Source organism: Theropithecus gelada, chromosome 19 (assembly GCF_003255815.1).
Source record: "Theropithecus gelada isolate Dixy chromosome 19, Tgel_1.0, whole genome shotgun sequence".
Taxonomy (NCBI): Eukaryota; Metazoa; Chordata; class Mammalia; order Primates; family Cercopithecidae; genus Theropithecus; species Theropithecus gelada.
Window position 1 is genome coordinate 7,539,521 of NC_037687.1, and position 26,446 is coordinate 7,565,966.

Below are 26,446 nucleotides of genomic sequence, written 5' to 3' on the forward strand. Positions count from 1 at the left end.
TTTCAAACTCCTGACCTCATGATCTGCCCCCCTTGGCCTCCGAAAGCGTTGGGATTACAGGTGTCAGCCACCACACCCAGCCTATATTGGGTGGTTTTAAAGAGAATTACTAGGGTGGTATTGTTGGGAAGCTGGGAGCACTTTGCTGACTAGGTATTTCGGTGATTTTTATCTCAGAGGTGGGAGGATGGAAGTTGGGTTGGATTTGTGGTCGGTAAGAAGTGGCAGTCATTTGTGTTCACTGGGAGAGGGGGATGAGAACTCATTTTTGTGGTTGCAGAGGGCCCATGTCTCTATCTTGGTTCAGATATGGTCACAGAGTGGCCTTGTCTCATCATTGTTTATATTCTGTGGCCACTGTTTATATTTAGTGGAGAACATCGCGGCCCAGCCGCCAGGAGCTGATTTCCACTCTCTCTCCTGGCTGGCAGTGGGGATCTGTGTCTCCAAGGCAAGTTTGCCCCCAGCCCTTCCCAGCCCTGCCTAAGGCTCTCCGGAAACCATCACTCACATCTAGCACTGGGAGGCCTCCAGGGACAGCAGTGACCCGCCATCTGGGTAGGAGGCTGAAAACACTAGGGGACGAATATCCCAAATCTGTGCCTTGGCGGGTGTTACCCAGAAAGGGTGACGGGTTTCACCATGCATAAAGGAAAAATTGGAGGAAGGCCAGGTTAAGCAAAACTAGACTTATTTTTAGATTGCAGAGCTGAGAAGCTTGGCTGTGCCTATGTGCATTGCAAGTCTACAAGAACAACATGTGTAGAGTTTTATGAACAAAGATAGAGTCAGAGACATGGGCAGCAGGCAGAGACAGACAGAGAGACAGAGAGAGAGAGAGACAGAGGCAGAGAAAGCAACAGAGGCAAAGAGATTGGAACACAGAGAGAAAGAGATGAGGACAGAGACACAGAGAAAGGAACAGAGATGGGAAGACAGGGACAGAGCAGACAGAGAATGAACAGAGACAGAGAGATAGGGACGGAGAGAGACAGAGAGAGGGATAGAGACGGAGAGAAAGAGACAGGGCCAGGGCCACAGAGGGGCTGAGACAGGCCCAGGAGGAGACTAGGGATGGGGCCAGGGCTGCGTGCGGGCGGGGCATGGTGCAGACAAAGGCGCGGCCGCGCGGCCGGGGTGGCCCGGCCGGGGACAAAGGCCTGCCCGGGGGGCGGGGGCAGCGATGGCGACGGCCGCGGCGGGCGCGGGCGAACTACAAGTCCCAGCAGCTCCCGCTGCGGCCCTCGGCCGGCCCCTCTCGCTCCCCGGGAGCGCCTGGCGGGGCCGCTGGGCCGAGGGGGCCGCCGGCGGGGCTGGCGGGCGGGGGGCTTCCTGCGGGCCCGGGGGGCGCCGGCGGCCGGCGCGGGCGCGGCGGGCCGGGCAGGGGCGAGGGGCGCCGGGTGAGTGTCCCCGCGAACGGGCTGGGGCCGGGGCGGGGGACCGGGCGGGGGGCGGACGGGCAGGGGGGGCTCCAGGCGCGGGGCGCAGCCCGGGGCGACCTCTATTCGTCCCCCGCCCTGCGCGCCGCCAGCCCTGGCCCGGGCGAGTGGGGGTCGCGGGCGCGATGGGGAGGGGACCCCGCGGCCCACCCCGGCCTAGCGAGCCCATCCCGCCGCTGAGGCCGGGGAAAAGGGCCCCGGAGGTTGGGAACCTTCAATCGGGCGTGGTGGGGGGCGCCCGCCAGCTCTGGGGTCTGGAGCGCAGGACGCCCCCTCCCAAGAGGCTATCCAGGACCCCCTCCCCTCCTGATTCGAGGAGGGGCTCCGGTATTGTTCCCACCTCCCCCCTGGGGTCGGGAGTTCAGGAGGCCCTGTCCTCAAGAGGGGGATCTAGGGGGTCCCTCTTCCCCCAGGACCCTAGGAAGGGTACCAGCGATTGTCCACCTCCCCCTCCAGTCTTGGGGTCTGGAGTTCTGGAAGCTCCTTCCCCTGGAGGTGATCCAGGGGGTCCACCTGCCCTCACCCCTGGGAACTCAGGAAAGACTTAAGTGATTTCTCCTCCCACCTTCCAGCTAAGAGATGGGAATTGAGGGGACCCCTTCCCCTGGAGGTAATCTAAGAGTTCCTCTGTCCCCGCAGGAATGCAAGAGGGGTCCCAGGTATTGTTTCCCCCGCTCTTCAACTATTGGTCTGGGTTGAGGACCCCCTGTCCAGGAACTCGGCTCTGTTTGCCTGCACACTCCCAGCTATGGGGTTGTGGCTCAGTGTATTCCCCTCCCCAGAAGGGGAGCCACAGGTCCCCCCCACACCTTCTCCTAGGAGCAGATCATTCATTGTTGGCACCTCAACACCCAGCCATGGGTGGGGAGCTCAAGGCCTCCCCACCCCAGGCAGGTCATCCTGGGCTCCCCTTGCTCCCCAGAAGTGGTTCCAGCTTTTGTTCCTCTACCTCCCAGCCTGCCCCCAGTCACAAACTGGGAGTTCAGTTCAGGATCCTTCCTGCAGGAAGGGCCACAAGTGTGCTGACACTACCCGCCAGGTCCCAGCCATGGGAGGAGATGGCTCAGGCGTTTCCCCAGTAACTTCAGAGGGTCCCCAGGTATCATTCGTGCCCATCCTCCAGCTAGAAGTTAAAATTCAGGACCTTCCAGCCAATAGTGAAAACAGGTATACTGGCCAGGCATGGTGGCTCATGCCTGTAATCACCGTATTTTGGGAGGCTGAGGCGGGAGGATCACTTGAACCCAGGAGTTTGAGTCCAGCCTGGGTACCATACCAGGACCCCATCTCAAACATAAATAAATAAATAAAACGGGTATACTAACAACTGTCCCCACCCCCCTGCCTATGGGGTTCATGAGTCTCCGTGCCCACCCCTCCTCACCAGGAGGGGTCCCAAATATCACTCTAGCGTGCTCACCATCTGGCTGTAGGACAGGGCATTCCCGATCTGTCTAAGCGAGAGGATTTGACACTGACTCCCACCTGGCGCTGTGCGCTCCGGAATGCAGGGTTTCTTCTCCCCAGAAGGCAAGCCAGGGTCTTCTTGTCTTTCGCCAGTGACTTGGGAGGGACGCCAGACGTTATTTGTTGCATATTCTTATCCACCAGACATGGGTTCTAGAGCTCAGAATGCTGCTGCTGGAGGGGGGGCCTCCCCTACCAGAACTCCCCCCGATAAATTAAGCTGCCACCCCCAAGTATAGGACAAGAATTCAGGCCATGTGCTCAGGAGCACACGAACGCTGACACCCACACTGTTCCCCATGTGGTGACCTCCAGCAAGGTGGTAGGAACCCAGGACTGTCTCCTCCACAGGACCCCAGCTTCCCACAAGAGGAGCCCAGGATGGAGAGAGGGGCAGAGCCATGGAGTTGGGGACTAGAAACCTCTAGTGCCGGGTCTCATGACCTCTGTCCAGGTTCGGGGCTGAAAGGGGAGGGTCCTACCATGTCCCACCATGTCCCACCCAGGTCCCTCAACTCCCTGCCTTGGCTGGGGTAAGTCAGAAATCTCCCTGCAGTCAGAGACAAGGGAAAGATCCACGTGTATGCTCAGAAGTGAGTGGGGTTTGGCCAGGCACAGTGGCTCATGCCTGTAATCCCAGCATTTTCTGAGGCCGAGGTCAGAGGTTTGCTTGAGTCCAGGAGTTTGAGACCAGCCTGGGCAACATAATGACACCCCATCTCAAAAAAGAGAGAGAATGAGAAAGGAAGGAATGAAGGAAGGAAGGAGAGAGGGAAGGAAGGAAGGAGAGAGGGAAGGAAGGAAGGAGAGAGGGAAGGAAGGAAGGAAGGAGAGAGGGAAGGAAGGAAGGAGAGAGGGAAGGAAGGAAGGAAGAAAGGAGAGAAAGAAAGAGAAAGAAAGAAAGAATTGAGGTTAGTTGAGTGTGGTGTATCTGTAATTCCAGCTACTTGGGAGGCCCAGGTGGGAGGATCGCTTGAGCCCGGGATTTCCAGTCTGCAGTGAGCTATGATCACATCACTGCACTCTAGCCTGGGTGACAGAGTGAGACCCCATCTCAAAAAAATAAAAATAAAGAAGTGGGGCTGGGCGCGGTGGCTCACGCCCGTAATCCCAGCACTTTGGGAGGCTGAAGGGGTGGATCACCTGAGGTCAGGAGTTTGAGACCAGCCTGGCCAACATGGTGAAATCCTGTCTCTACTAAAAATGCAAAAATTAGCCAGGTGTGGTGGCGAACGCCTGTAATCCCAGCTACTCCAGAGGCTAAGGCAGGAGAGTTGTTTGAAACTGGGAGGCAGAGGTTGCAGTGAGCCGAGATCCTGCCATTGCACTCCAGCCCTAGAGACAGAAAAAGACCCCGTCTCAAAAAAAAAAAAAAGTGGGTTCTGAGGGCACAACCGGGTCCCCTTTCTCATCCCTAACCAGACTCCAAAAGACACCCCCGCTCCCCTAGAACCCACCTACCCTCTAATCAAATACAAAAAACTAGCTTGTTTTTGAGACCGAGTCTGGCTCTGTCGCCCAGGCTGGAGTGCAGTGGCCGGATCTCTGCTCACTGCAAGCTCCGCCTCCCAGGTTTACGCCATTCTCCTGCCTCAGCCTCCGGAGTAGCTGGGACCACAGGCGCCCGCCACCTCGCCCGGCTAGTTTTTTGTATTTTTTAGTAGAGACGGGGTTTCACCGTGTTAACCAGGATGGTCTCGATCTCCTGACCTTGTGATCCGCCCGTCTCAGCCCCCAAAGTGCTGGGATTACAGGCTTGAGCCACCGCGCCCGGCTACCCTCTATTCTTGCCCTTGCAGGTCCTGCCCCAGAAGCTGCCGGCACATCCACGCCTGAAATGCGGCGCTCAGTCCTGGTCAGGAACCCAGGCCACAAAGGCCTGAGACCCGTTTATGAAGAGCTTGACTCTGATTCCGAGGACCTAGACCCCAATCCTGAAGATCTGGACCCGGTTTCTGAAGACCCAGAGCCTGATCCTGAAGACCTCAACACTGTCCCGGAAGACGTGGACCCCAGCTATGAAGATCTGGAGCCCGTCTCGGAGGATCTGGACCCCGACGCCGAAGCTCCGGGCTCGGAACCCCAAGATCCCGACCCCATGTCTTCGAGTTTCGACCTCGATCCAGATGTGATTGGCCCCGTACCCCTGATTCTCGATCCTAACAGCGACACCCTCAGCCCCGGCGATCCAAACGTGGACCCCATCTCCCCTGGCCTCACTGCCACCCCCCAGGTCTTGGCCACCAGCCCCGCGGTGCTCCCCGCCCCCGCCAGCCCGCCCCGGCCCTTCTCCTGCCCGGATTGCGGGCGAGCCTTCCGCCGCAGCTCCGGGCTGAGCCAGCATCGCCGCACCCACAGCGGTGAGAAGCCGTACCGCTGCCCCGACTGCGGGAAGTCCTTCAGCCACGGTGCCACCCTGGCGCAGCACCGTGGCATCCACACCGGGGCGCGGCCGTACCAGTGCGCGGCCTGCGGCAAGGCCTTCGGCTGGCGCTCCACGCTGCTGAAACATCGCAGCAGCCACAGCGGGGAGAAGCCGCACCACTGCCCGGTGTGTGGCAAGGCCTTCGGTCACGGCTCGCTCCTGGCGCAGCACCTGCGCACGCACGGCGGCCCGAGGCCCCACAAGTGCCCGGTGTGCGCCAAGGGCTTCGGCCAGGGCTCTGCGCTCCTCAAACACCTGCGCACGCACACGGGCGAGCGGCCCTACCCGTGTCCGCAGTGCGGCAAGGCCTTCGGGCAGAGCTCGGCGCTGCTGCAGCACCAGCGCACACACACGGCCGAACGCCCCTACCGCTGCCCCCACTGCGGCAAAGCCTTCGGGCAGAGCTCCAACTTGCAACACCACCTGCGCATCCACACGGGCGAGCGGCCCTACGCCTGCCCGCACTGCTCCAAGGCCTTCGGGCAGAGCTCAGCGCTGCTCCAGCACCTGCACGTGCATTCGGGCGAGCGTCCCTATCGCTGTCAGCTCTGCGGGAAGGCCTTTGGCCAGGCCTCCAGCCTCACCAAGCACAAACGGGTGCATGAGGGTGCAGCCGCTGCTGCAGCTGCCGCGGCTGCCGCAGCTGCAGCAGCGGCCGCTGGCCTGGGCCTAGGGCCTGGCCTAAGCCCTGCATCCATGATGAGGCCGGGGCAGGTCTCCCTCCTGGGTTCTGATGCTGTTTCTGTGCTTGGCTCTGGCTTGGGCCTCAGCTCTGGCACCAGCTCTGGCCGTAGCCCTGACCCTGGCTCTGGGCCGGGCACTCTGCTGGATCCCAGCTCCAGACCCCTCCCCGGCTCCAGATCCACCCCCAGCCCTACTCCTGTGGAATCTTCTGACCCGAAGGCTGGGCACGACGCTGGTCCTGACCTTGTGCCCAGCCCAGACCCTGATCCTGCGCCCAGCCCAGACCCTGATCCTGTGCCCAGCCCTGATCCCAACCCTGTGTCCCACCCTGACCCCTGCTCTCCCACTGGTGACACTGTCAGCCCAGCCCTCCCTACCGGCGAGAGTCCAGAGTGGGTACAGGAGCAAGGGGCACTGCTGGGGCCTGATGGCTGAAGGGGACTCGGGCATCCTCGGGGGCCTGGGGAAGTTGTGTGTTGTGCAGTTAGTAAAATCCTCCCACTGCCTCCGGCTTCTGTGTCGTGGCTTGCCTTTTGTGCTTTCTTTCTGAGCACAGCCCCTTGCTCCAGAGATGGGACAGTGTGGCCAGGGCCAGCCACGATCTGGAGCTCCAGTGTCCTGGCTTCCTTCTTAGGCCCTGGAGTCCCACCAGCTAGACTTTCCAGTTTAACCCACAATGCCTCACCCTGGTCCATCCCACTAGTCACCACTCTTTGTTCCCCTCACTTACCCCTTGCTCTTCAAAGCCCACACAGTAGGCACACAAGTGGACAAAAAGAGGCTGCTCATGTATGCAATCAACAAACATCTCTGGATTGCTGGGGTCTCTGCAGGAAGCAGAAAAACAGGTTGCTCATTTATGCAATCAACAAACATCTCTGGATTGCTGGGGTCTCAGCAGGGAACAAGATAAGTATGGCCTCGACCTGCACGGAGCTCGCAGATATTAAATCCAGAATACTTAAAAAATAATTACAGGGTATGGTATATTCTAGGAGAAGCATAACAAGACTTCTGATATAAATGGTAGGCAGTTTTCTCAATGAAGGATTTTATAATCCCAATAATCACTAACTTAATAATCAGTACTGTTTGCCCAGCCTTATGCAATAGCTTTTGCATTCTCTCATTTAATCTTCTCAACAGTCCCAGGAGGTAGACGACTTTGATTGAATCTCCGCATTTTGCAAATGAGAAAATTGAGGCACATATGTATATATTTTTTGTTTGTTTTGTTTTGTTTTAGACAGTCTTGCTCTGTTGCCCAGGCTGGAGTGCAGTGGTGTGGTCATAGTCACTCCAACCTCGACCTCCTGGGCTCAAGCGATCCTCCCACCTTAGCCTCCTGAGTAGCTGGGATTGCAGGTGCATGCCACCACCCACTGCGCTCAGCTTGGAGTTGAAGGGACTTTGGAAGATGTAGAAGTGGCATTTGTCAGTGCCTAGATTTAAATCCCAATTGCCCTTCAGAGTCCAAATTCTTAACCATTACACTCCAGGGCAAAAGTTTGCAAAGGCTCTGGGACTATAGAAAGATGAGCTTTGGGTGGAGGTAGGGGCCAAATCAGAGGGCCCTGATAGACGAGAGTGGGGACTCTGCCTGTCAGTCCAGAGCAATGGGAAGCCGAGGGCAGGTTCTCGCAGGACGGGTAGGCAGTATTCTTTGAAGATGCTTGTGGCTGCTGGGTAGAGAGTGGAGTGGAGGGAGGCTGAGATAGGGGAGGAGGTTGCTGCAAAGATCCAGGCCAGGAATGTTGGAAGACTCTGGGCTGGGGGCCATAGGGGTGGGGTTAAGTGGTTCTATTTGATACATAATTAGGAAATCGTGTTTGCTGAAGATCCGCAGGAGAAGGGTAAAAGGAGTTTCTGGGAGAAAGAGAAAGACAGCGTTGAGATAGTACGCAGGGTCATCACCAGGCACCAACGAGGATAAGGGGTCAAGCTCTGGACATGGAAGTCACGAGCCTGGCACCGGATTCGGGGCACGGCCGGGAGCCGGGGCGGAGCTCGTCGCTGCCAAGCTCAGAGTCAGCCCATCCCCCGCCACCAGAGCACGTCGGCGCTAGGACCTGGCGACTGCCTTCGAACCAGAGGGCGCCGGTTGAGGCACGCATGCGCGCTGTTCCGGCAGGCGTTGTCGTGGCGCAGGGGGCGGGACCAGAGGCGGTCACGTGAGGGGCTCTGGGCTACCGGGTCACGTGACCGAGGCACCGATCAGCTGATGCCGGAGGGTTTGAAGCCGCGCCGCGAGGGAGCGAGGTCGCAGTGACAGCGGCGGGCGATCGGACCCAGGCTGCCCCGCGGTACCCGCCTGCGTCGTGCGCGCCCGCCCCAGCATGACAGACCCGGCGGGTCCGCGCGGCTCAGGTGAGGGCGCGGGCGGCACCGTGGGGCCCGGAACTCAGGCGGGCGGGCTGCTTCTCCGACCTGGGGCGGCGGAGCTCCCAGTCTCTTTTTTTCTAAGCTCCAGCGCTGACTTTTCAGCCTCCCCACGGTGGAGAAATGGGCAGACGGCTCCTAGAACTTGGGCGGCGGGTGGGCACCAGCCTCTCCGATTCTCCCTCCTGAAGCCAGGCTCTGCTGGGTTCCCAAACTCAAGCAGCGATCGCGCGGGGCCGCCAGCTTCTCCCTTTGGGGCGGCGAGGTTCCTGGGATTTCCACTGGGAGCCTAGGTTCCGATTGCTCAACTTCGGCTGGAACTCAGACAGCTGGCACCAGCTTCTCCAACCCGCGCGTGAGACTCCCAGCCTTCCCCTCCCGATTCCAGGAGACAAATGCTCAGCTACCCTAAACTCAAGCGGGGAGAGCTGGAGGGATTGCTCCCAGGAGATTAACTCAGTTTTAGCTTTGCAAACCTGGGGAAGCGCAGCCTTCTTAAATTCGGGCTTCCAGCCAATTCTGATGCCACCCCTTCTCGGGGAGGCTAGAGGAAGACCCCTTGTGTTAGCTTCCCCTTCTGGAGCTAGCTGGGGACCCCTACCTGATAGGTGTCCCGGTGTCCCAGCTAGCAGGGTCTGGGGTGGGTTAGCTGTAATCTCAGCTCTGTAGGCGGGCCCTGCTCTCTGACTTTGTGGTAAACAGCCACAGCAGCATCCCATTACAAAGGGAGGGGCCGGGAACTTGTCCCTCTCTGCATGGGAGGTTCTGACATTTCACACATTTATCCTGACAGCTTTGCTAGGCAGGGGGCCAGGCCCTAGAAAGCACATCCCCATGGGGGTGTGACAGGGACAGTTCTGGGCTACTGTGACCGGTTTGGACTCCAGCAGTTGCTGAAACCTTAGATCTCACAGTTAGGCTGGAAAAAAAATAAAATAGTGATTAGAACAGCTTGTGTTTGCGGAAGACGTCTTTATCTGCTGTGTCTCACTGAATTCTCAGAGCAGCTTCAGGATCTCAACCTCAGGGCTCAGGGGGAGGGTGGACTTTTTTTTGAGACTTTTTTTTTTTGTTGTTACCCGGGCTGTAGTGCAGTGGCATAATCCTAGCTCATTGTAACATTGAACTCCTGGGTTCAAGTGACCTCCCAACTCAGCCTCCCAGGTAGAAGGAGTCCCAGCTACTAACTACGGGCATGAGCCGTCACCACACCTGACTATTTAAATTTTTTTTTTTTTTTTTTTTTTTTTTTTTGTAGAGAGGGAGGTCTCGCTGTATAACCTAGGCTGGTCTCAAACTCTGGGCTCAAGCAATCATCCCACCTTGGCCTCCCAAAGCCCTTGGGATAACAGGATGAGCCACTGAGCCCAGCCAAGGGGTAGCCTTTATAAAATTTCCACTCTTCAGATGAGGAGATGGAGGCTCAGGGAGGTACCTGGAGTCACCCTACTGGAAAGTGGCAGGTCTAGGATTTGATGCCATGATTTCCAGGAGCTGGTGCTTTTCAGGGAGATCAAATGAGTCTTTAGCAAATGTGTTCCATTATTATTACTTACATTGTCAATTACCCCTTCTCCAGGTCTTTGGCTTCTGAGAGTGTCAGCTGATGGGCCAGCTTATAATGAACCCAGAGGTCATCTTTTGGGTATCGGTCCAGACAAACCTAGAATACAGGCTGAGTTCTATGCTCATGTCCGGAACCTGGAGCTGGGATGAGCCCAGGAGCCTTGGATGCCCAGTGAAAAGCCGGTGGGAGCAGTTCATTCTCTCCCCACAGATCAGTAACGAGAACATTGATGAAACGTTCTGACGTTCACCATGGACCGGCCCCTGTGATCAATGCTTCATAAGCATCCAGTCCTTAGCGTTCCCATGAGACATGATTACTACCCCATTTTGCAGATGAGGAAACTGAGACTCAGAGAGCTGGTGAGCAGGAGGGGCAGGAATCAGCCCAGGCCCTGTACCTCCTGAACCCCAGCTCATAACCTCTGAGCAGGACTGGTGCATAGATACAGACAACGTTACAGGTTTTCTGGTTTTCTTTAGACCTCTCAGAACTCTTCCTTGGCAGGAGCATGGGGACATGAAGATAGGGTGTGTGCTGCCTTCCTGGTTGGATAAAGGGGAAAAGGGGAGTTGCCCAGCCCTCACCCCAGCACCCTCTCCTATTCCCACAGAGACCGAGCGGCTTCTGACCCCCAACCCCGGGTATGGGACCCAGGTGGGGCCTTCGCCGGCCCCTCCGACACCCCCGGAAGAGGAAGACCTTCGCCGTCGTCTCAAATACTTTTTCATGAGTCCCTGCGACAAGTTTCGAGCCAAGGGCCGCAAGCCCTGCAAGCTGATGCTGCAGGTGGTCAAGATCCTGGTGGTCACAGTGCAGGTGAGGACAGCCAAGCAGGGGCCCCAGCCGAAGGCCACCTGTGGCTGCTGTGCTTCTTGAAGAAGCGTCTTAAAGCAGCACTTTGGGAGGCTGAGGCCGGTAATCACTTGAGGCTGGGAGTTCAAGACCAGTCTGGCCAGCATGATGAAACCCCATCTCTACTAAAAATACAAAAAAATTAGCCATGCATGGTGGCAGGTGCCTGTAATCCCAGCTACTTGGGAGGCCGAGGCAGGAGAATCGCTTGAACTGGGAGGTAGAGGTTGCCGTGAGCTGAAATCGTGCCACTGCACTCCAGCCTGGGCAACAGAGCAAGACTCTGTCTCAAAAAAAAAAAAAAAAAAAAAAAAGCTACTTCTGAGGCTCAGAGAGGTTAAGAGACTTGTCCAAAGTCACACAGCAACAGAACATTGGCAGCTGGGATTTGAACCCAGGCAGTCTGACACCATGTTGACCCACTGGCTGCACAGACAGTTGGCTCTCCCTTCCCCATGCCAGACCCTGTGCTGGGCTCTGGGAGCCCCAAGATGAATCAGACCCAGCCACTGTTCTAAGTGCTTGCTTCATGTCTTGGGCTGACTTTAGCATGTCACCACGCCTCTAATTTTCCCTCGGAAAAGGGACCCAATTGGCCAGGCATGGTGGCTCATGCCTATAATCCCAGCACTTTGGGAGGCTGAGGTGGACGGATCATTTGAGGCCAGGAGTTTCAGACAGCCTGGCCAACATTGCAAAGCCCCGTCTCTACTGCAAATACAAAAATTAGCTGGGTGTGATGGCAGGTGCCTGTAACTCAGCTACTCAGGAGGCCGAGACAGGAGAACTTCTTTGTTTTTTTTTTTTTTTTTTTTTTGAGACGGAGTCTCTCTCTGTAGCCCAGGCTGGAGTGCAGTGGCCGGATCTCAGCTCACTGCAAGCTCCGCCTCCCGGGTTCACGCCATTCTCCGGCCTCAGCCTCCCGAGTAGCTGGGACTACAGGCGCCCGCCACCTCGCCCGGCTATTTTTTGTATTTCTTAGTAGAGACGGGGTTTCACCGTGTTAGCCAGGATGGTCTCGATCTCCTGACCTCGTGATCCGCCCATCTCGGCCTCCCAAAGTGCTGGGATTACAGGCTTGAGCCACCGCGCCCGGCCGACAGGAGAACTTCTTGAACCTGGGAGGTGAAGGTTGTAGTGAGCTGAGATCATACCACAGCACTCCAGCTTGGGCAACAGAGTGAGACTCTGTCTCAAAAAAAAAAAAAAAAAAAAAGAAAAGGCTGGGTACAGTGGCTCACACCTGTAATCCTAGCACTTTGGGAGGCTGAGGCGGGCGGATCATGAGGTCAGGAGATCGAGACCATCCTGGCTAACACAGTGAAACCCCGCCTCTACTGAAAATACAGAAGATAAGCTGGGTGTGGTGGCAGGTGCCTGCAGTCCCAGCTACTCGGGAGGCTGAGGCAGGAGAATGGTGAGAACCCGGGAGGCGGAGCTTGCAGTGAGCCGAAATCGTGCCACTGCACTCCAGCCTGGGCGAGAGAGCGAGACTCCGTCTCAAAAAAAAAAAAAAAAAAAAAAAGAAAGAAAAGAAAAGGAATCCAGTCATGGTACTTACCCTGAAAGTTTGGGTTTAACACAGAATCCGACATCCAGTAAACATTTAATGGACATTAGTCCCTGCAGTGAGATATATGAGTGCCCATCCTGTGATGTATGGGGGAGGACACAGTGGTCGGCGTGACATGGAGCTTATGCCAGGAGTTGGGGTGAAATTAAAGCAAAGAAATGCACAAGTGAAATCCGTGTCTGTGGCCCAAGTTAGCAGGGCCCTGCCCCCACCAGTGGACATCTCTAGGGCCCTCCCTGTCCTCTTCCTCTGCCCATGCCCCAAGGGAGATATCCCCCAATCCCCATCCTAGCCATGCCAACCTCCGCTACCCTCTCCCCAGCTCATCCTGTTTGGGCTCAGTAATCAGCTGGCTGTGACATTCCGGGAAGAGAACACCATTGCCTTCCGGCACCTCTTCCTGCTGGGCTACTCGGACGGGGCGGATGACACGTTCGCAGCCTACACGCGGGAGCAGCTGTACCAGGCCATCTTCCATGCTGTGGACCAGGTGCTGGTGGGCGGGCAGGTGCAGGTGGGCGGGCAGGTGCAGGTGGGCGGGCAGGTGCAGGTGCGCAGGCTGCAGAGAGTGGGCCGGACTCACAGGCCCTCCCCTTCTCTGCCCACAGTACCTGGCGTTGCCTGACGTGTCACTGGGCCGGTATGCGTATGTCCATGGCGGAGGTGACCCTTGGACCAATGGCTCAGGGCTTGCTCTCTGCCAGCGGTACTACCACCGAGGCCATGTGGACCCGGCCAATGACACATTTGACATTGATCCAATGGTGGTTACTGGTGAGTGGGCAGGGTGGGGCTTCACTGTTTGGGGCCTGAGCTGCTGGGATTAAAATCAACAGCTGTGGCTGGGCACGGTGGCTCACGCCTATACCAGCAGTTTGGGAGGCTGAGGAGGGAGGACTGCTTGAGGCCCGGAGTTTGAGACCAGCCTGGGCAACGTAGGAAAGCCTTGTCTCTACGTACACAAAAATTAGCCGGGCGTGGTGGCGTGCCCCTGTGGTCCCAGCTACTCAGGAGGCTGAGGCAGGAGGATCACGAGTCCGGGAGATTGAGGCTGCAGTAAGCTATGATCATGCCACTGCACTCCACGCTGGGTGACAGAGTGAGACCCTGTCTCAAAAAAAAAAAAAAAAAAAAAAAAGAGAAAAAAAAAGTATGCTTAGTGTGAATGTGACTCTTGCCACGTAGAAAGCACCAGGTGTTATTTCTTAATATGGTTCATTCAGTAAATAGCCGCGGTCCCAGAGAGTGTCAGGCCTGTAGGAATGACCCAGCCCTGGGGAAGTACAGGAAAGAAGGCCACTGGGGACTCCGGGGAGACCAGCCTGGCCTCCCCTGCCCCCTGAGGCCCTTCCCTGACTCCCTGTCCTCAGACTGCATCCAGGTGGATCCCCCCGAGCGGCCCCCTCCGTCCCCCAGTGACGATCTCGCCCTCTTGGAAGGCAGCTCCAGTTACAAGAACCTCACGCTCAAATTCCACAAGTACTGCCTGCTCGCTCGAGGGGGGCCCAGGGTGGGGGAGGCAGCACACTAGGCACTCTCACCCCAGTAGCTACTTCCCTAAGGTGGGACAGGGCCCCCCGCCTGCGCTGGCACCTGCTGGGTGAGCACTTCCCCTACCAGCTGCAGAGTCAGCACGTGGCAGGGGCGCTGGCACTTGGGGCCGGAAAGGACCCGAAGACGCCCCTGCCCCTCACCCGAGCCTCCTGCCTAGGCTGGTCAATGTCACCATCCACTTCCGACTGAAGACCATTAACCTCCAGAGCCTCATCAATAATGAGATCCCGGACTGCTATACCTTCAGCGTCCTGGTGAGGCCCCCCAGGGACCCACAGGGCTCCTGAGTTCCAGGGCAGGGACCTGGTCAGGGAGTGTCTTGGAAGCATTGGCCAAGGGCAAGCGTGTGGGTGATGAGGGAGGGAGCCCGGGGTCTGTCAGGCCACCTGTCATGTGGACCTTGGGGCTTGGGGCTGCCAAGGTTTACTCTGCCCCCAACTGGCCCCCACAGATCACGTTTGACAACAAAGCACACAGTGGGCGGATCCCCATCAGCCTGGAGACCCAGGCCCACATCCAGGAGTGTAAGCACCCCAGTGTCTTCCGGCACGGTGAGCCCCTGAGCCCCAGACCAGCGCTGACCAGGGGCCCTGGCCTGTCCTGGGATTCCCCAAGCCCCAGAGCAGCGCTGCCTGGGGCCCTGACCTCCCTAGGAATCCGCTGAGCCTCAGATCAGCACAGATCAGGGACCCTGTCCTGTCCTGGGATCCTCCAAGCCCCAGACCAGCGCTGACTGGGGTTCTTGACTCACCCCAAGCAAGCCCTGAGCCCCACTGACCAACCAAAACCAGCCGTGCAGCCCCCTAGGTCTCCAGCCTGGCCTGGCACCAGCGCTGGCCTCCCAAGGCTCCATGCTACCCTTGGCCCTACCCACTGTGCCCTCCCCACAGGAGACAACAGCTTCCGGCTCCTGTTCGACGTGGTGGTCATCCTCACTTGCTCCCTGTCCTTCCTCCTCTGCGCCCGCTCGCTCCTTCGAGGCTTCCTGCTGCAGAACGTGAGGCTCCTGCGTCACGTGTGCCGGTGTCCTCCCCGCCTTGCCCTGCGGCGATAAAAGCCAGGGCTTCTAGCGTCCTGTGCCTGGTCAGGCGCTCACCCCACCTGCCTTCTGCAGGAGTTTGTGGGGTTCATGTGGCGGCAGCGGAGACGGGTCATCAGCCTGTGGGAGCGGCTGGAATTTGTCAATGGCTGGTACATCCTGCTGGTCACCAGCGATGTGCTCACCATCTCGGGCACCATCATGAAGATTGGCATCGAGGCCAAGGTACGTCCTGCCCACACCCTGGGCCCCAGGTCCCATCCCTGCTGTCAGTGCCTATCCAGGGCTATATCCTCCCCCAGGCCCTCCAAAGGAAGGGCTGGGCCAGGTAGGTTGATGCAGCTCCCACCCGCAGAACTTGGCGAGCTACGACGTCTGCAGCATCCTCCTGGGCACCTCGACGCTGCTGGTGTGGGTGGGCGTGATCCGCTACCTGACCTTCTTCCACAACTACAACGTGAGCTTTTCGCACGTGGCTGGGCCTTCCGCATGGTTACCCCACACCCTCCAAATAAATCCCTACACAGCCAGCACTCACTAGCCCCGACCAATGACCGCTTACAAGCCGCCGCCTCATACCTGCCTACACCAGATATATCGGTCGCTGTACCTGGGCGGGGCCCCGGGAGCCTGCTCCTGTGTGCCCACCCTGCTGAGTCCAGCCATGCGGTGCCCTCAGACCCCCTCAGACACGGCCACGACCCCTCTAGGCACCCACTGGCTCCCATGGCCACACCTGCTGTGCCCTCGGCAAGGCCCTGCCCCTCTCACCCCCATCTGGGTGCCCACAGCTGACCTGAGTTGTGACCACACCCTCAACAAGGCTCCCTCTGCCCCAACCCAGATCCTCATCGCCACACTGCGGGTGGCCCTGCCCAGCGTCATGCGCTTCTGCTGCTGCGTCGCCGTCATCTACCTGGGCTACTGCTTCTGTGGCTGGATCGTGCTGGGACCCTATCATGTGAAGGTACGTCTAACCCCTGATGTCCCTGACATCGACCCCGTGACCTTGTCATTGCCACTGTGACCCCCAGATGACCCCTCGGTGACTGCTGGGAGTCTGTCCACTGTCCCCTGTGGTCCTTGGTGACCCTGACACTGACCCTGTGTCACAGTTGCTGATGACCCTAGTTCGACCTGGATTACTCGCCTTCTGCTCTATCTACCCAGACCCTAGGTCGGCCCTGTGTCCCTGTCATTGACCTCGGGACCTGGCCATTCACATGGTGACCCCAGCCTGGGACCTGGCTATTCACATGGGACCCTGGCCTGGGACGTGGCCATTCACATAGTGACCCCAGCCTGGGACGTGGCCATTCACATGGTGACCCCAGCCTGGGACCCAGCCACTCACAAGGTGACCCCAGCCTGGGACTCGGCCATTCACGTGGGATCCCAGCCTGACCCCAGCCCCCAGCTCCTGGCCATTCACATGGGACCCCAGGCTGACCCCAGTCCCCGGCTCCTGGCCATGCCTTGGCTCCCTCTGACCCTGCCGCCCTTCTGACAGTTCCGCTCGCTCTCCATGGTGTCCGAATGCCTGTTCTCACTCATCAACGGGGACGACATGTTCGTGACGTTCGCCGCCATGCAGGCTCAGCAGGGCCGCAGCAGCCTGGTGTGGCTCTTCTCCCAGCTCTACCTGTACTCCTTCATCAGCCTCTTCATCTACATGGTGCTCAGCCTCTTCATCGCGCTCATCACCGGTGCCTACGACACCATCAAGGTTAGCCGCACGCGCCCAGCCCCCAGCTCAGGCTCTGGGTCCCCTGGAGTTTGCCATGAGGGCGTCTTGGGGACACCGCGGGGTGAGCAGAGAAGACCCCAGGAGAGAATATGGGAGACTCTATGAAACCAAAAAGAGGGTGGTTCGGAATTTGGGAGCGCAGGGGGAGCTGATGGCATCTTAGCATTGTCAAGGCGGGCTTGGGCCAGGAGGGGGCCTGAGTCTGCCTTTACCAACAGGGCAACCGACTCATAGAGTTTATTTATTTGTTTATTTGAGACAGAGTCTCGCTCTGTCACCCAGGGTAGAGTGCAGTGGTGCGATCTTGACTCACTGTAACTTCCACCTCCCGGATTCAAGCAATTCTGTCTCAGCCTCCTGAGTAGCTGGGATTACAGGCACATGCCACCATGTCCTGCTAATTTTTATATATATATATATATATATATATATATATATTTTTTTTTTTTTTTTTTTTTTGAGACGGAGTCTCGCTGTGTCACCCAGGTTGGAGTGCAGTGGCATGATCTCGGCTCACTGCAAGCTCCGCCTCCTGGGTTCCCGCCATTCTCCTGCCTCAGCCTCCCGAGTAGCTGGGACTATAGGTGCCCGCCACCACGCTCGGCTAGTTTTTTGTATTTTTAGTAGAGACGGGGTTTCACCATGTTAGCCAGGATGGTCTCGATCTCCTGACCTCGTGATCCACCCGCCTCGGCCTCCCAAAGTGCTGGGATTACAGGCTTGAGCCACTGCGCCCCACCAATTTTTATATTTTTAGTAGAGATGGGATTTCACCGTATTGGTCAAGCTGGTCTCAAACTCCTGACCTCAGGTGATCTACTGCCTCCAAAGTGCTGGGATTACAGGCATAAGCCACCATGCCCGGCCTATTTTATTTTATTATTATTGTATTATTCTTTATTTTATTAGAGATAAGGGTCTCACTATGTTACTCAGGCTCGTTTCAAACTCCTGAGGTCAAGCGATCCTCCCACTTCAGCCCCCAAAACGCTGGGATTACCGGCATAAGCCACCACACCCAGCCAAGTTTTTATTTTATTTTATTTTTTAATGGAATCTTACTCTGTGGCCCAGGCTGGAGTGCAAAGGCATGAACTCGGCTCCCTGCAACCCCGCCTCCTGAGTTCAAGCGATTCTCATGCCTTAGCCTCCTGAGTAGCTGGGATTACTTGCACATGCCACCACACCTGGCTAATTTTTGTATCTTTACTAGAGATGGGGTTTCACCACGTTGGCCAGGCTGGTCTCGAGCTCCTGACCTCAGGTGATCCACCTGCCTTGGCCTCCGAAGGTGCTGGGATTACAGGCATGAGCCATTGCACCCGGCTAAGTCATAAGAGTTTCAATGACCTTGTCATTGACCCTGGGACCTTGTTATTAACATGGTGACCCTCAGTTGGCCCCATTCCTATGGCTGACCTCTAAAACCCCCACCCTGACCCCAGCCCCCAGCCATGCCCCTGACTCCCTCTGACCCCGCCCACGGTTAGCTTTTTTATGTATTTATTTATTTTGAGATGGAGTCTCACTCTGTTGCCCAGGCTGGAATGCAATGATGCAGTCTCAGCTCACTGCAACCTCTGCCTCCCCGGTTCAAGCGATTCTCCTGCCTCAGCCTCCTGAGTAGCTGGGATCACAGGCGCCCGCCACCATGCCTGGCTAATTTTTGTATTTTTAGTAGAGATGGGGTTTTTTCATATTGGTCAGGCTGGTCTCAAACTCCTGACCTCAGGTGATCCACCCCCCTCAGCCTCCCAAAGTGCTGGGATTACAGGCATGAGCCACCGTGCCTGGCCCAGGTTAGCTTCTAAGCAGTAAAAATGGGCTCAACCCAGGACTGTCTGATTCCAGAAGCCATGCTCCTAACCCCTCTGTCCTCTGTTTAGTAGGGTGGCTGGGAACAGTGGTTTCCTTGCAAGCTGCAAGGGTCAGGGGACACAGCAGGATGCGGAAGTGGCAGGTAGACAGGATTCTTTCAGCAAATATATCCAAGGGCCAAGATCTGTGCTGGGTTCTGGGCATCGAGGAAAATCAGGTGTGCATGATCTGTCCAAGGCCTGTGGGCAAGGATGGCACAGGAACAGACATCCCATGACCAATGACCTACTTGTAACAGGTATGATGGAAGAGTGGAAGGTTACAGAGGGACTCCTGCTTTAGATTGGTATGAGAGTGGGTCCAGGAGAGCTTCTTGAATGTTCTATCCATCACTAGTCTCTAGCCCCATGCAGCTATTTAAATTTTGATTTTAATTCCGGCTGGGCACGGTGACTCACGCCTGTAATCCCAGCCCTTTGGGAGGCCGAGAGGGGGGTGAATCACCTGAGGTCAGGAGTTCAAGACCAGCCTGGCCAACATGGCAAAACCCCATCTCTACTAAAAATAACAAAAAATTAGCCGGACGTGGTGGCACGCACCTGTAATCCCAGTTACTCCCGAGGTTGAGGCAGTAGAATTGCCTGAACCCGGGACGTAGAGGTTGCAGTGAGCCGAGATCAAGTCACTGCACTCCAACCTGGGTGACAGAGCGAGACTCTGCTTCGAAAACAAAACAAAACAATTTTTTAAAAATTTTAATTCAAATGAAGCACAGTTGCAAATTCAGCCCCTGACTCGCACCATCGTGTATCCAGTCCTCAAAAGCCAGTGTGGCTGGTGGCTGCCATATTGGACAGCATAGATATTGAACACTTCCATCGTCTCTAGACCAAAGAGTTGGGAGCCCAGGGGCAGTGCACCCAGGGGGAAGGAATAGCTAAAGCAAAGGTCTAGTAGCCTGAAAAAAACTTGGAGAAAAGATGGTCCCTCCATGAGGCTGAGTGAGAGGAAGGAAACCTTGGCTGGTCCCCTGCCACATCCAATGTCACCAGCAGATGGGTACACCCCCTTTTCCCAGGCATGGATTCAGCTGTCCCACAGACATTCACTCAGGCCCTTGGAGCTACTTCCTGTCTTGCCTTAGCACATAGACATCACACACAGGCATCCACGCTGGTGGGCAGATTCAGGTCCTGCTCCCACGGCTGTGCTTAGTGTGCATCCAGCTCTCTCAATAGATGGTTTCTGACCACCGAGGTCGTGTCAGCCCTGGCTCTAGGTCTCCAGCTGCTGGGCCCATAGCAGAGGGCACCAGACTGGCAAAGACACAGCTTGCATCCACATTCAGGGGTCAGGGAAGGTCTCTCTCTGCAAGCAAACTATGGAACAACGGGTGGAGCAGGCACAGCAAGTGCAAAGGCCTGGAGGTGGGAAGCGATGCAGATATGGCTGGAGGGGAGGGCGGACTTCAAGGGCCTTGGAGGTTGGGAGCCACTTTCAGGCTGAGCCTCCCAGCTTCTCTCCCCAGCATCCTGGCGGCGCAGGCGCAGAGGAGAGCGAGCTGCAGGCCTACATCGCACAGTGCCAGGACAGTCCCACCTCTGGCAAGTTCCGCCGCGGGAGCGGCTCAGCCTGCAGCCTTCTCTGCTGCTGCGGAAGGTTCGAGTCCCGAGTCTGGCCCATTCAGATTGGGGGTTAGGGACTGGGGAAAGGGGAGCAAGCCAGAGAAAACTGACGCCCCTCATCCCTGCTTCCCTCCTCCAGGGACCCCTCGGAGGAGCATTCGCTGCTGGTGAATTGATTCGACCTGACTGCCATTGGACCATAGACCTTGGACTGCGGAGACCCCCGCCCCCCACCCCGCTTATTTATTTTTAGGGTTTGCTTTTAAGGATCGGCTCCCTGTCGCGCCCGAGGAGGACCTGGACCTTTCGTGTCGGACCTTTGGGGGCGGGGAGACAGGGTGGGGAGGGTGTTGAATAAAAGGGAAAATAAATGTGTCGTTCTCATTTTTAGCGGGAGGAGCAGTCCTTGCGTTAAGCGGTGTGAGGCCCTTTAAGGCCTCATTCAGCCGCACTCAGCATGGCGGCCTCAGTCGGCCTTCCAAGTGTGGCGCGGGTGGGGAGGGGGAGGGCGGGGCGGGACCGCTGTGCGCCTTGTAGTGAATAATTTAAAGGGACCGCGCCTGCGGAGCCGGGCGGAACGCTAGCGGTGTTGGCGCGGAGTGGACCCCGGCTGCCGCCCCTGGGTGAGTCCGGGTTTCCGTTGGCCTCGCAGGGGTGTCCCTTCGAGGGTCATTGGCGAGCCTCCGCTTTCCCACATCTGTCCTCCGATTTCTGTTAACTCTAGACTTTCTGATGTTCCCATCCCCCCACGTCCCGGCAGGTGTTTCTGCACCGGTAGCCAGGTGTGCCCTGGGGTGAAAGAGGACAGGCCACCCAGGAATTTTCCAAGTAACGACTCGCAGGCTCCGAGATTCCTACCCCCCGGCCCCCGAATTCCCATTAATACTCTAGCGGTGTCGGAAACATCCTCAGCTTCCCAGAAAAATCCCAGTAATGTTCCAGCATCTCTCAGTATCTTCCAAGGAGCCCGCACGCCCTCCCCAGGCCCGCTCTCATAAGCACCCCAGGAATGTGCCCACCCACCTCCTGGTTTTCCCAGCAGTAGTACTGTAATCCTCAGAATCTCTCAGTAACTTTCCAGTGACCCCCCATCCCCACCCACTAATTCCAGCGTCTCTGGTTACACCTCCCAGCAATGGCGCCACCATCGGTCCCGGAGTCCCAGTGATGCTCCGTGCCATAGAGCCCCCATAACTTCACTACTACGTGATAGTAAATCCCTGGCAAAAACCAGCAGCGCCTTGCAAGCCCACACCACACCAAGCATCCCAGGACTCTTCTGAAACGTGGGTATCAGACGCCTTTGCGGATGCCCCGACAGTAGTCCCGTGCCTCCCAGCTCCTGGGTCTTCCCGGGGGCAGGCTTGGGTCGGGAGCTGGGTATCTAGGTCCCCACCCCCGGACCCCACGGCTTGCGGGCCCCAGTTTTCCTGGGGTGGGGCATTCAGTGTTCGACGGAGTAGGGAGTGCGGCCTGGAGGGTCGGGTGATCAGGCTTGATCAGTCCCGCAGAGGGCAGTGACCCGGGAGGAAGTCACCAGGTGCAGGGGACCGTGCCCAGCGGGGACCTGCCTTCAGGCTGCTGACAGTCGGTGCCAGGTCGGCCTTTGGCCCCGGGGTGGGGTTGGACGGGCGGAGGGTCTGGTAGGCCCTACGCGTAGGCGAAGGGAGCCGGGGACTCGCCTCACCTCCTGGCCTGGGCCGGGAGGTCCGTTTGCTCCATTCCTTAGTCCCGCAGAGCCCCTCTAGCCGCGCCCCTGGCAGGTGGAGACGCTTCACCCCCCCGGGGGCGGGGCTTAAGCTGGGGGCAGGGCTTGAGGCAGGGGAGGGGCGGGCCCAGATTGACGACTTGCACGAGTTCCTTCGACTCCTTGATTTCCCAGGACTACAGGCTACCAGATCGGCAGTCCAGCTGGAATCAACCGATGGAGGCTCCGCTGCAAACTGGAATGGTAAGGGGTGGGGCGGGGACCGGGTAGGCGCGGGCGTGGGGCGCCACGGGGACTACAACTTCCGGCGTGCTCAGCGCGCATTACATGATCTGGCGAGAACACGCTGCGTCCGCTTGGGCGGAACTACGTTTCCCGGCATGCACTGCGGGCCGCCGGGCCTCAGGGAAGAGTCGCGCCCCCGGGGAGGGAGCAGCACTGGCCCATTCTGCAGATGGGGACATCGAGTCACGGGCTGGCTACTAACTCCTCGGGGGCGAAGGTGGGGGAGAGGGATGGGTTCCAGGACGTCCCGGAGCCCGGGGAAGTCTCGGCTGGACGGATTTGCGGTGCGCAGCCAGTGCCGTTTGTCCCTCAGGTGCTGGGCGTGATGATCGGGGCGGGAGTGGCGGTGGTGGTCACGGCCGTGCTCATCCTCCTGGTGGTGCGGAGGCTGCGAGTGCCAAGTGAGCACCCGAGGGGCCCCTCTTGGGAGGCTGTGTGGTGGGGGAGCCCAAATGCCCCGATCCCGAGGCGGCAGAGATGGGGATTTGCTGGCGTCTGTTCGCGGTACCCTAGCTCTAGCAGGGTGGAGTCTGCACAGAGCTCGGAGTGCCCCTGTCCCCACCTATCCCCAGAAACCCCAGCCCCGGATGGCCCCCGGTATCGGTTCCGGAAGAGGGACAAAGTGCTGTTCTATGGCCGGAAGATTATGCGGAAGGTGAGTCCGTGACCCCTGGGGTCTGCCCTGACCACACAGAGGCCGCGCCCCTTCCCTATTTACACGTCTTAGGCTCCACCACCGCTCCTTCCTTGATGGAGACCCCCTGGATCCGTCTGCCTCTCCCCCAGGGTCTGAATTAGCAGCTGACCCATCCCGCCTTCATTCTTCCAGGTGTCACAATCCACGTCCTCCCTCGTGGATACCTCTGTCTCCGCCACTTCCCGGCCACGCATGAAGAAGAAACTGAAGATGCTCAACATTGCCAAGAAGTAAGGCTGTGCTGGGTGTGACCTGGTATTAGGGGTTATGTCAGGGGCCTTTTGAGTAATCAACTCACACCAAAGTGTTGTGGAAGTCTTCCCATATTGGCTGGGCGCCGTGGCTCACGCCTGTAATTCCCAGCACTTTGGGAGGCTGAGGCGGTCAGATCACCTGAGGTCAGGAGTTTGAGACCAGCCTGGCCAACATGGCGAAACGTCATCTCTACTAAAAATAAAAAAATTAGTTGGGCGTGGTGGCATGGACCTGTAATCCCAGCTACTCAGAAGGCTGAGACAGGAGAATCACTTGAACTTTGGAGGTAGAGGTTACGGTGAGCTAAGATCACACCACTGCACTCCAGCCTGGGCAATAGAGTGAGACTCTGTCTTAAAAAAAAAAAAAAAAAAGGCCGGGCGCGGCGCCTCAAGCCTGTAATCCCAGCACTTTGGGAGGCCGAGACGGGTGGATCACGAGGTCAGGAGATCGAGACCATCCTGGCTAACACAGTGAAACCCCGTCTCTACTAAAAATACAAAAAAAAAAAAAAAAAAAAACTAGCCGGGCGAGGTGGCGGGCGCCTGTAGTCCCAGCTACTCGGGAGGCTGAGGCAGGAGAATGGCGTGAACCCGGGAGGCGGAGCTTGCAGTGAGCTGAGATCCCGCCACTGCACTTCAGCCTGGGCGACAGAGCGAGACTCCGTCTCAAAAAAAATAAATAAAAATAAAAATAAAATAAAAAAATAAAAAAGAATATAATTCCAGTGATGTTTAAAAAAAAAAAAAAAAAAAAGAACGTCTTCCTGTTTCAGAGGGATATCTCTGGACTCTCCTCTGAGGGGCTATCTCAGAGCTCTTCCACACCAGACACGCCGTCTCTAGGGTCTCTCTTCCCTGAGGGCTACCTCAGTGATGTTCTCCTTCCACTGGGGTATCTGAGCTATTTGTTCCCAAGTCAGTATCTCAGAGGTCTTGCTATATATTTAGTGGGGGAGTCTACATCAGGGGTCTCCATGTAAGTTATTTCATGAGTCTCCTCACATGAGTGGTTTTCTTCCAGGGTACTTCACTAGGTAACTGTGTTTCTATGATCTCCTAAAGGGGCTATCTGCAGCCTCCAGCCTCTCTTCTGCAGGGGTTATCTCAGGCATCTCTCTACATCAGAAGGCATCAATCCTGTGTTATGGACCTTGGAGTTCTTCCCACACTAAGGAGGCTGTCTCAGGAGTTTCTGTTCCCTAGGGGCTCTTAGGAATTTTCTTGCACTAGAAATATAGGAAGGATGCATCAGAGATCCCTGTTGGCAGCGAGGAGCTATCTCAGGGTCTGTGAGAAAGGCTCTCCAACTCTCTTTGCAAGTTGAGTGCTGGCTCTGGGATCCCTTTACGTCATGGAGTCTACCTGGAGGTCTGCCTCAAGGGTTTCTTCACACCAGGGCTCTCCATGATCAATAGTCCTGCAATGGCAGGCCTTTCTTTCTTTTCTTTTCTTTTCTTTTTTTTTTTTTTTTTTTTTTTGAGACGGAGTCTCGCTCTGTCGCCAGGCTAGAGTACAGTGGCGCGATCTCGGCTCACTGCAACCTCTGCCTCCCAGGTTCAAAAGATTCTCCTGCCTCAGTCTCCAGCGTAGCTGGGACTACAGGCGCACACCACCATGCCCAGCTAATTTTTGCATTTGTAGTAGAGATGGGATTTCACCATGTTGGCCAGGATGGTCTCGATCTCTTGACCTTGTGATCCATCTGCCTCAGCTTTCCAAAGTGCTGGGATTACAGGCATGAGCCACTGTGCCTGGCCAATGGCAGGGCTTTCTATGAGTTGAGTAGAAGGGCTATCTTGAAGTTCCCTATGATCAGTTGAGGGTCCATATCTCAGGTTTCTCCACATCGCAGGAGCTGTCTCTAGTGTCTGCATACTCTTCAGGGACTACCCTGATGTCTTCATGATTGTCAGGGGGCTATCTCAGCTTTCCGTGACCTAGGGAAGAGTTAGCTCAAGGTATCCCTGATCAGAAAAGGAATAATAATAATAATTATTATTATTATTATTATTATTATTTTGGAGACAGGATCACACTCTGTTGTTCGGGCTAGAGTGCAGTGGCACAGTCACAGCACACTGCAGCCTTGACCTCCTGGGCTCAAGAGATCTCTCCTGCCTCAGCGTCTTAAGTAACTGAGACCGCGGGCATGCACCACCATGCCTGGCTAATTTTTAAATTTTTTGTAGAGATGGGGGGTCTCGCTGTGTTGCCTAGGCTGGTCTTGAACTCCTGGCCTCAAGCAATCCTCCCGCCTCGGCCTCCCAAAGTGCTGGTATTACAGGCATGAGCCACCACGCCCAGCCAAAAAAGGAATTATAACTGAATTTCTTGATTTCATTGAGTTTAACCTAGGGTCCCATCCTCCAAGGTCTATCTCAGGGATCTTTTGCCAGTGGAGAGTCTTGTCTCAGCAATCACTGTGACTTGTGGGGAAGGGCTTGCCCAGGTCCACAATTAGCAGAGGGGCTATCTCTGGATTCTCCATTGATAATGAGGGCTACTTCAGGGACCTCTGTGGCCATCAGAGGGGCTGTCTCAAGGTTCTCTCAGACTGGGAGGAAGGTCTATCTCAGGAATGTTTACGTAGAGCAGAGAGGCTGTATCTTCGGTCTTCTCATATATTGGAAGCCTTGTCAAAGGCATACTCACGTTAAGAGCAATATCTCAGCAGTCTACTCTGTGACTACTAGAGGGAACGTTTCAGGACACCCACGACAAACATACGTACCATTTCCGGGCTTACCCTTATCTTGGAAGCTATGTCGGGGTCTGCCTCCCTAAAGGGTTCAGCTCAGGGGCCTATGCGTAGTGGAGGGGCCATCTCAGAGAACTTTAGGTCTGGAGTCCTAGGGTTTTTCCATAAAGGGCCAGATAGTAAATGTTTCAGGCTTTGCTGGCCACATATGGCCCCGTTGCAACTCTTTGACTCTGCTGCATGGGAGCAGCCATAATGATATGCAAATACATGAATGTGGCTTTGTACCAATAAAACTTTATTTACAAAAATAAATGTGGCCAGCCGGGTGCAGTGGCTCACGCCTGTAATCCTAGCACTTTGAGAGGCTGAGGCGGGAGGATCACTTGAGTTTAGGAGTTTGAGACCAGCCTGGGCAACATGGGGAAACCCCATCTCTACTGAAAATACAAAAAATTAGCTGGGCGTGGTGGCGCACACCTGTAGTCCCAGCTACTTGGGAGGCTGAGGCAGGAGAATCGCTTCAGCCTGGGAGGTGGAGGTTGCAGTGGGCTGAGATTTCACCACTGCACTCTAGCCTGGGTAAAAGAGCAAGACTCTGTCTCAAAAAAAAAAAAAAAAAAAAAAAA

General features: G+C 56.6%; 3 protein-coding genes across 4 annotated transcripts in view; all 3 read left to right on the forward strand.

The window, feature by feature from the left end:
• The first annotated feature begins 449 nt into the window (after positions 1 to 449).
• On the forward strand, positions 450 to 6,526 carry ZNF358 (zinc finger protein 358). 2 transcript variants are annotated; one of them, XM_025366059.1, is made up of 2 exons: positions 450 to 558; positions 4,706 to 6,526. In XM_025366059.1, exon 2 carries the CDS (start codon positions 4,744 to 4,746, stop codon positions 6,448 to 6,450), a length of 1,707 nt encoding a protein of 568 aa, XP_025221844.1. In that variant the 5' UTR covers positions 450 to 558; positions 4,706 to 4,743; the 3' UTR covers positions 6,451 to 6,526. The 2 variants fall into 2 exon arrangements, with proteins under 2 accessions (XP_025221844.1, XP_025221843.1); XM_025366058.1 differs by lacking the exon at positions 450 to 558 and adding an exon at positions 1,275 to 1,400.
• Positions 6,527 to 7,843: 1,317 nt separating this feature from the next.
• On the forward strand, positions 7,844 to 20,562 carry MCOLN1 (mucolipin 1). Its single transcript, XM_025366057.1, has 14 exons — positions 7,844 to 8,382; positions 10,575 to 10,780; positions 12,712 to 12,879; positions 12,998 to 13,163; positions 13,760 to 13,868; positions 14,101 to 14,197; positions 14,395 to 14,494; positions 14,834 to 14,940; positions 15,058 to 15,207; positions 15,338 to 15,439; positions 15,827 to 15,949; positions 16,493 to 16,708; positions 20,076 to 20,206; positions 20,312 to 20,562. Exons 1-14 carry the CDS (start codon positions 8,352 to 8,354, stop codon positions 20,346 to 20,348), a joined length of 1,743 nt encoding a protein of 580 aa, XP_025221842.1. The 5' UTR covers positions 7,844 to 8,351; the 3' UTR covers positions 20,349 to 20,562.
• PNPLA6 (patatin like phospholipase domain containing 6) overlaps positions 20,557 to 26,446 on the forward strand; it is a 24,672-nt gene continuing 18,782 nt past the window's right edge. Inside the window, exons 1-6 of the mRNA XM_025367821.1 lie at positions 20,557 to 20,795; positions 21,306 to 21,458; positions 22,055 to 22,123; positions 22,479 to 22,566; positions 22,738 to 22,820; positions 22,995 to 23,092. Of these exons, the coding sequence (XP_025223606.1) occupies positions 22,097 to 22,123; positions 22,479 to 22,566; positions 22,738 to 22,820; positions 22,995 to 23,092 (296 nt within the window). The 5' untranslated portion in view covers positions 20,557 to 20,795; positions 21,306 to 21,458; positions 22,055 to 22,096. The remainder of the gene's footprint in view (positions 20,796 to 21,305; positions 21,459 to 22,054; positions 22,124 to 22,478; positions 22,567 to 22,737; positions 22,821 to 22,994; positions 23,093 to 26,446) is intronic.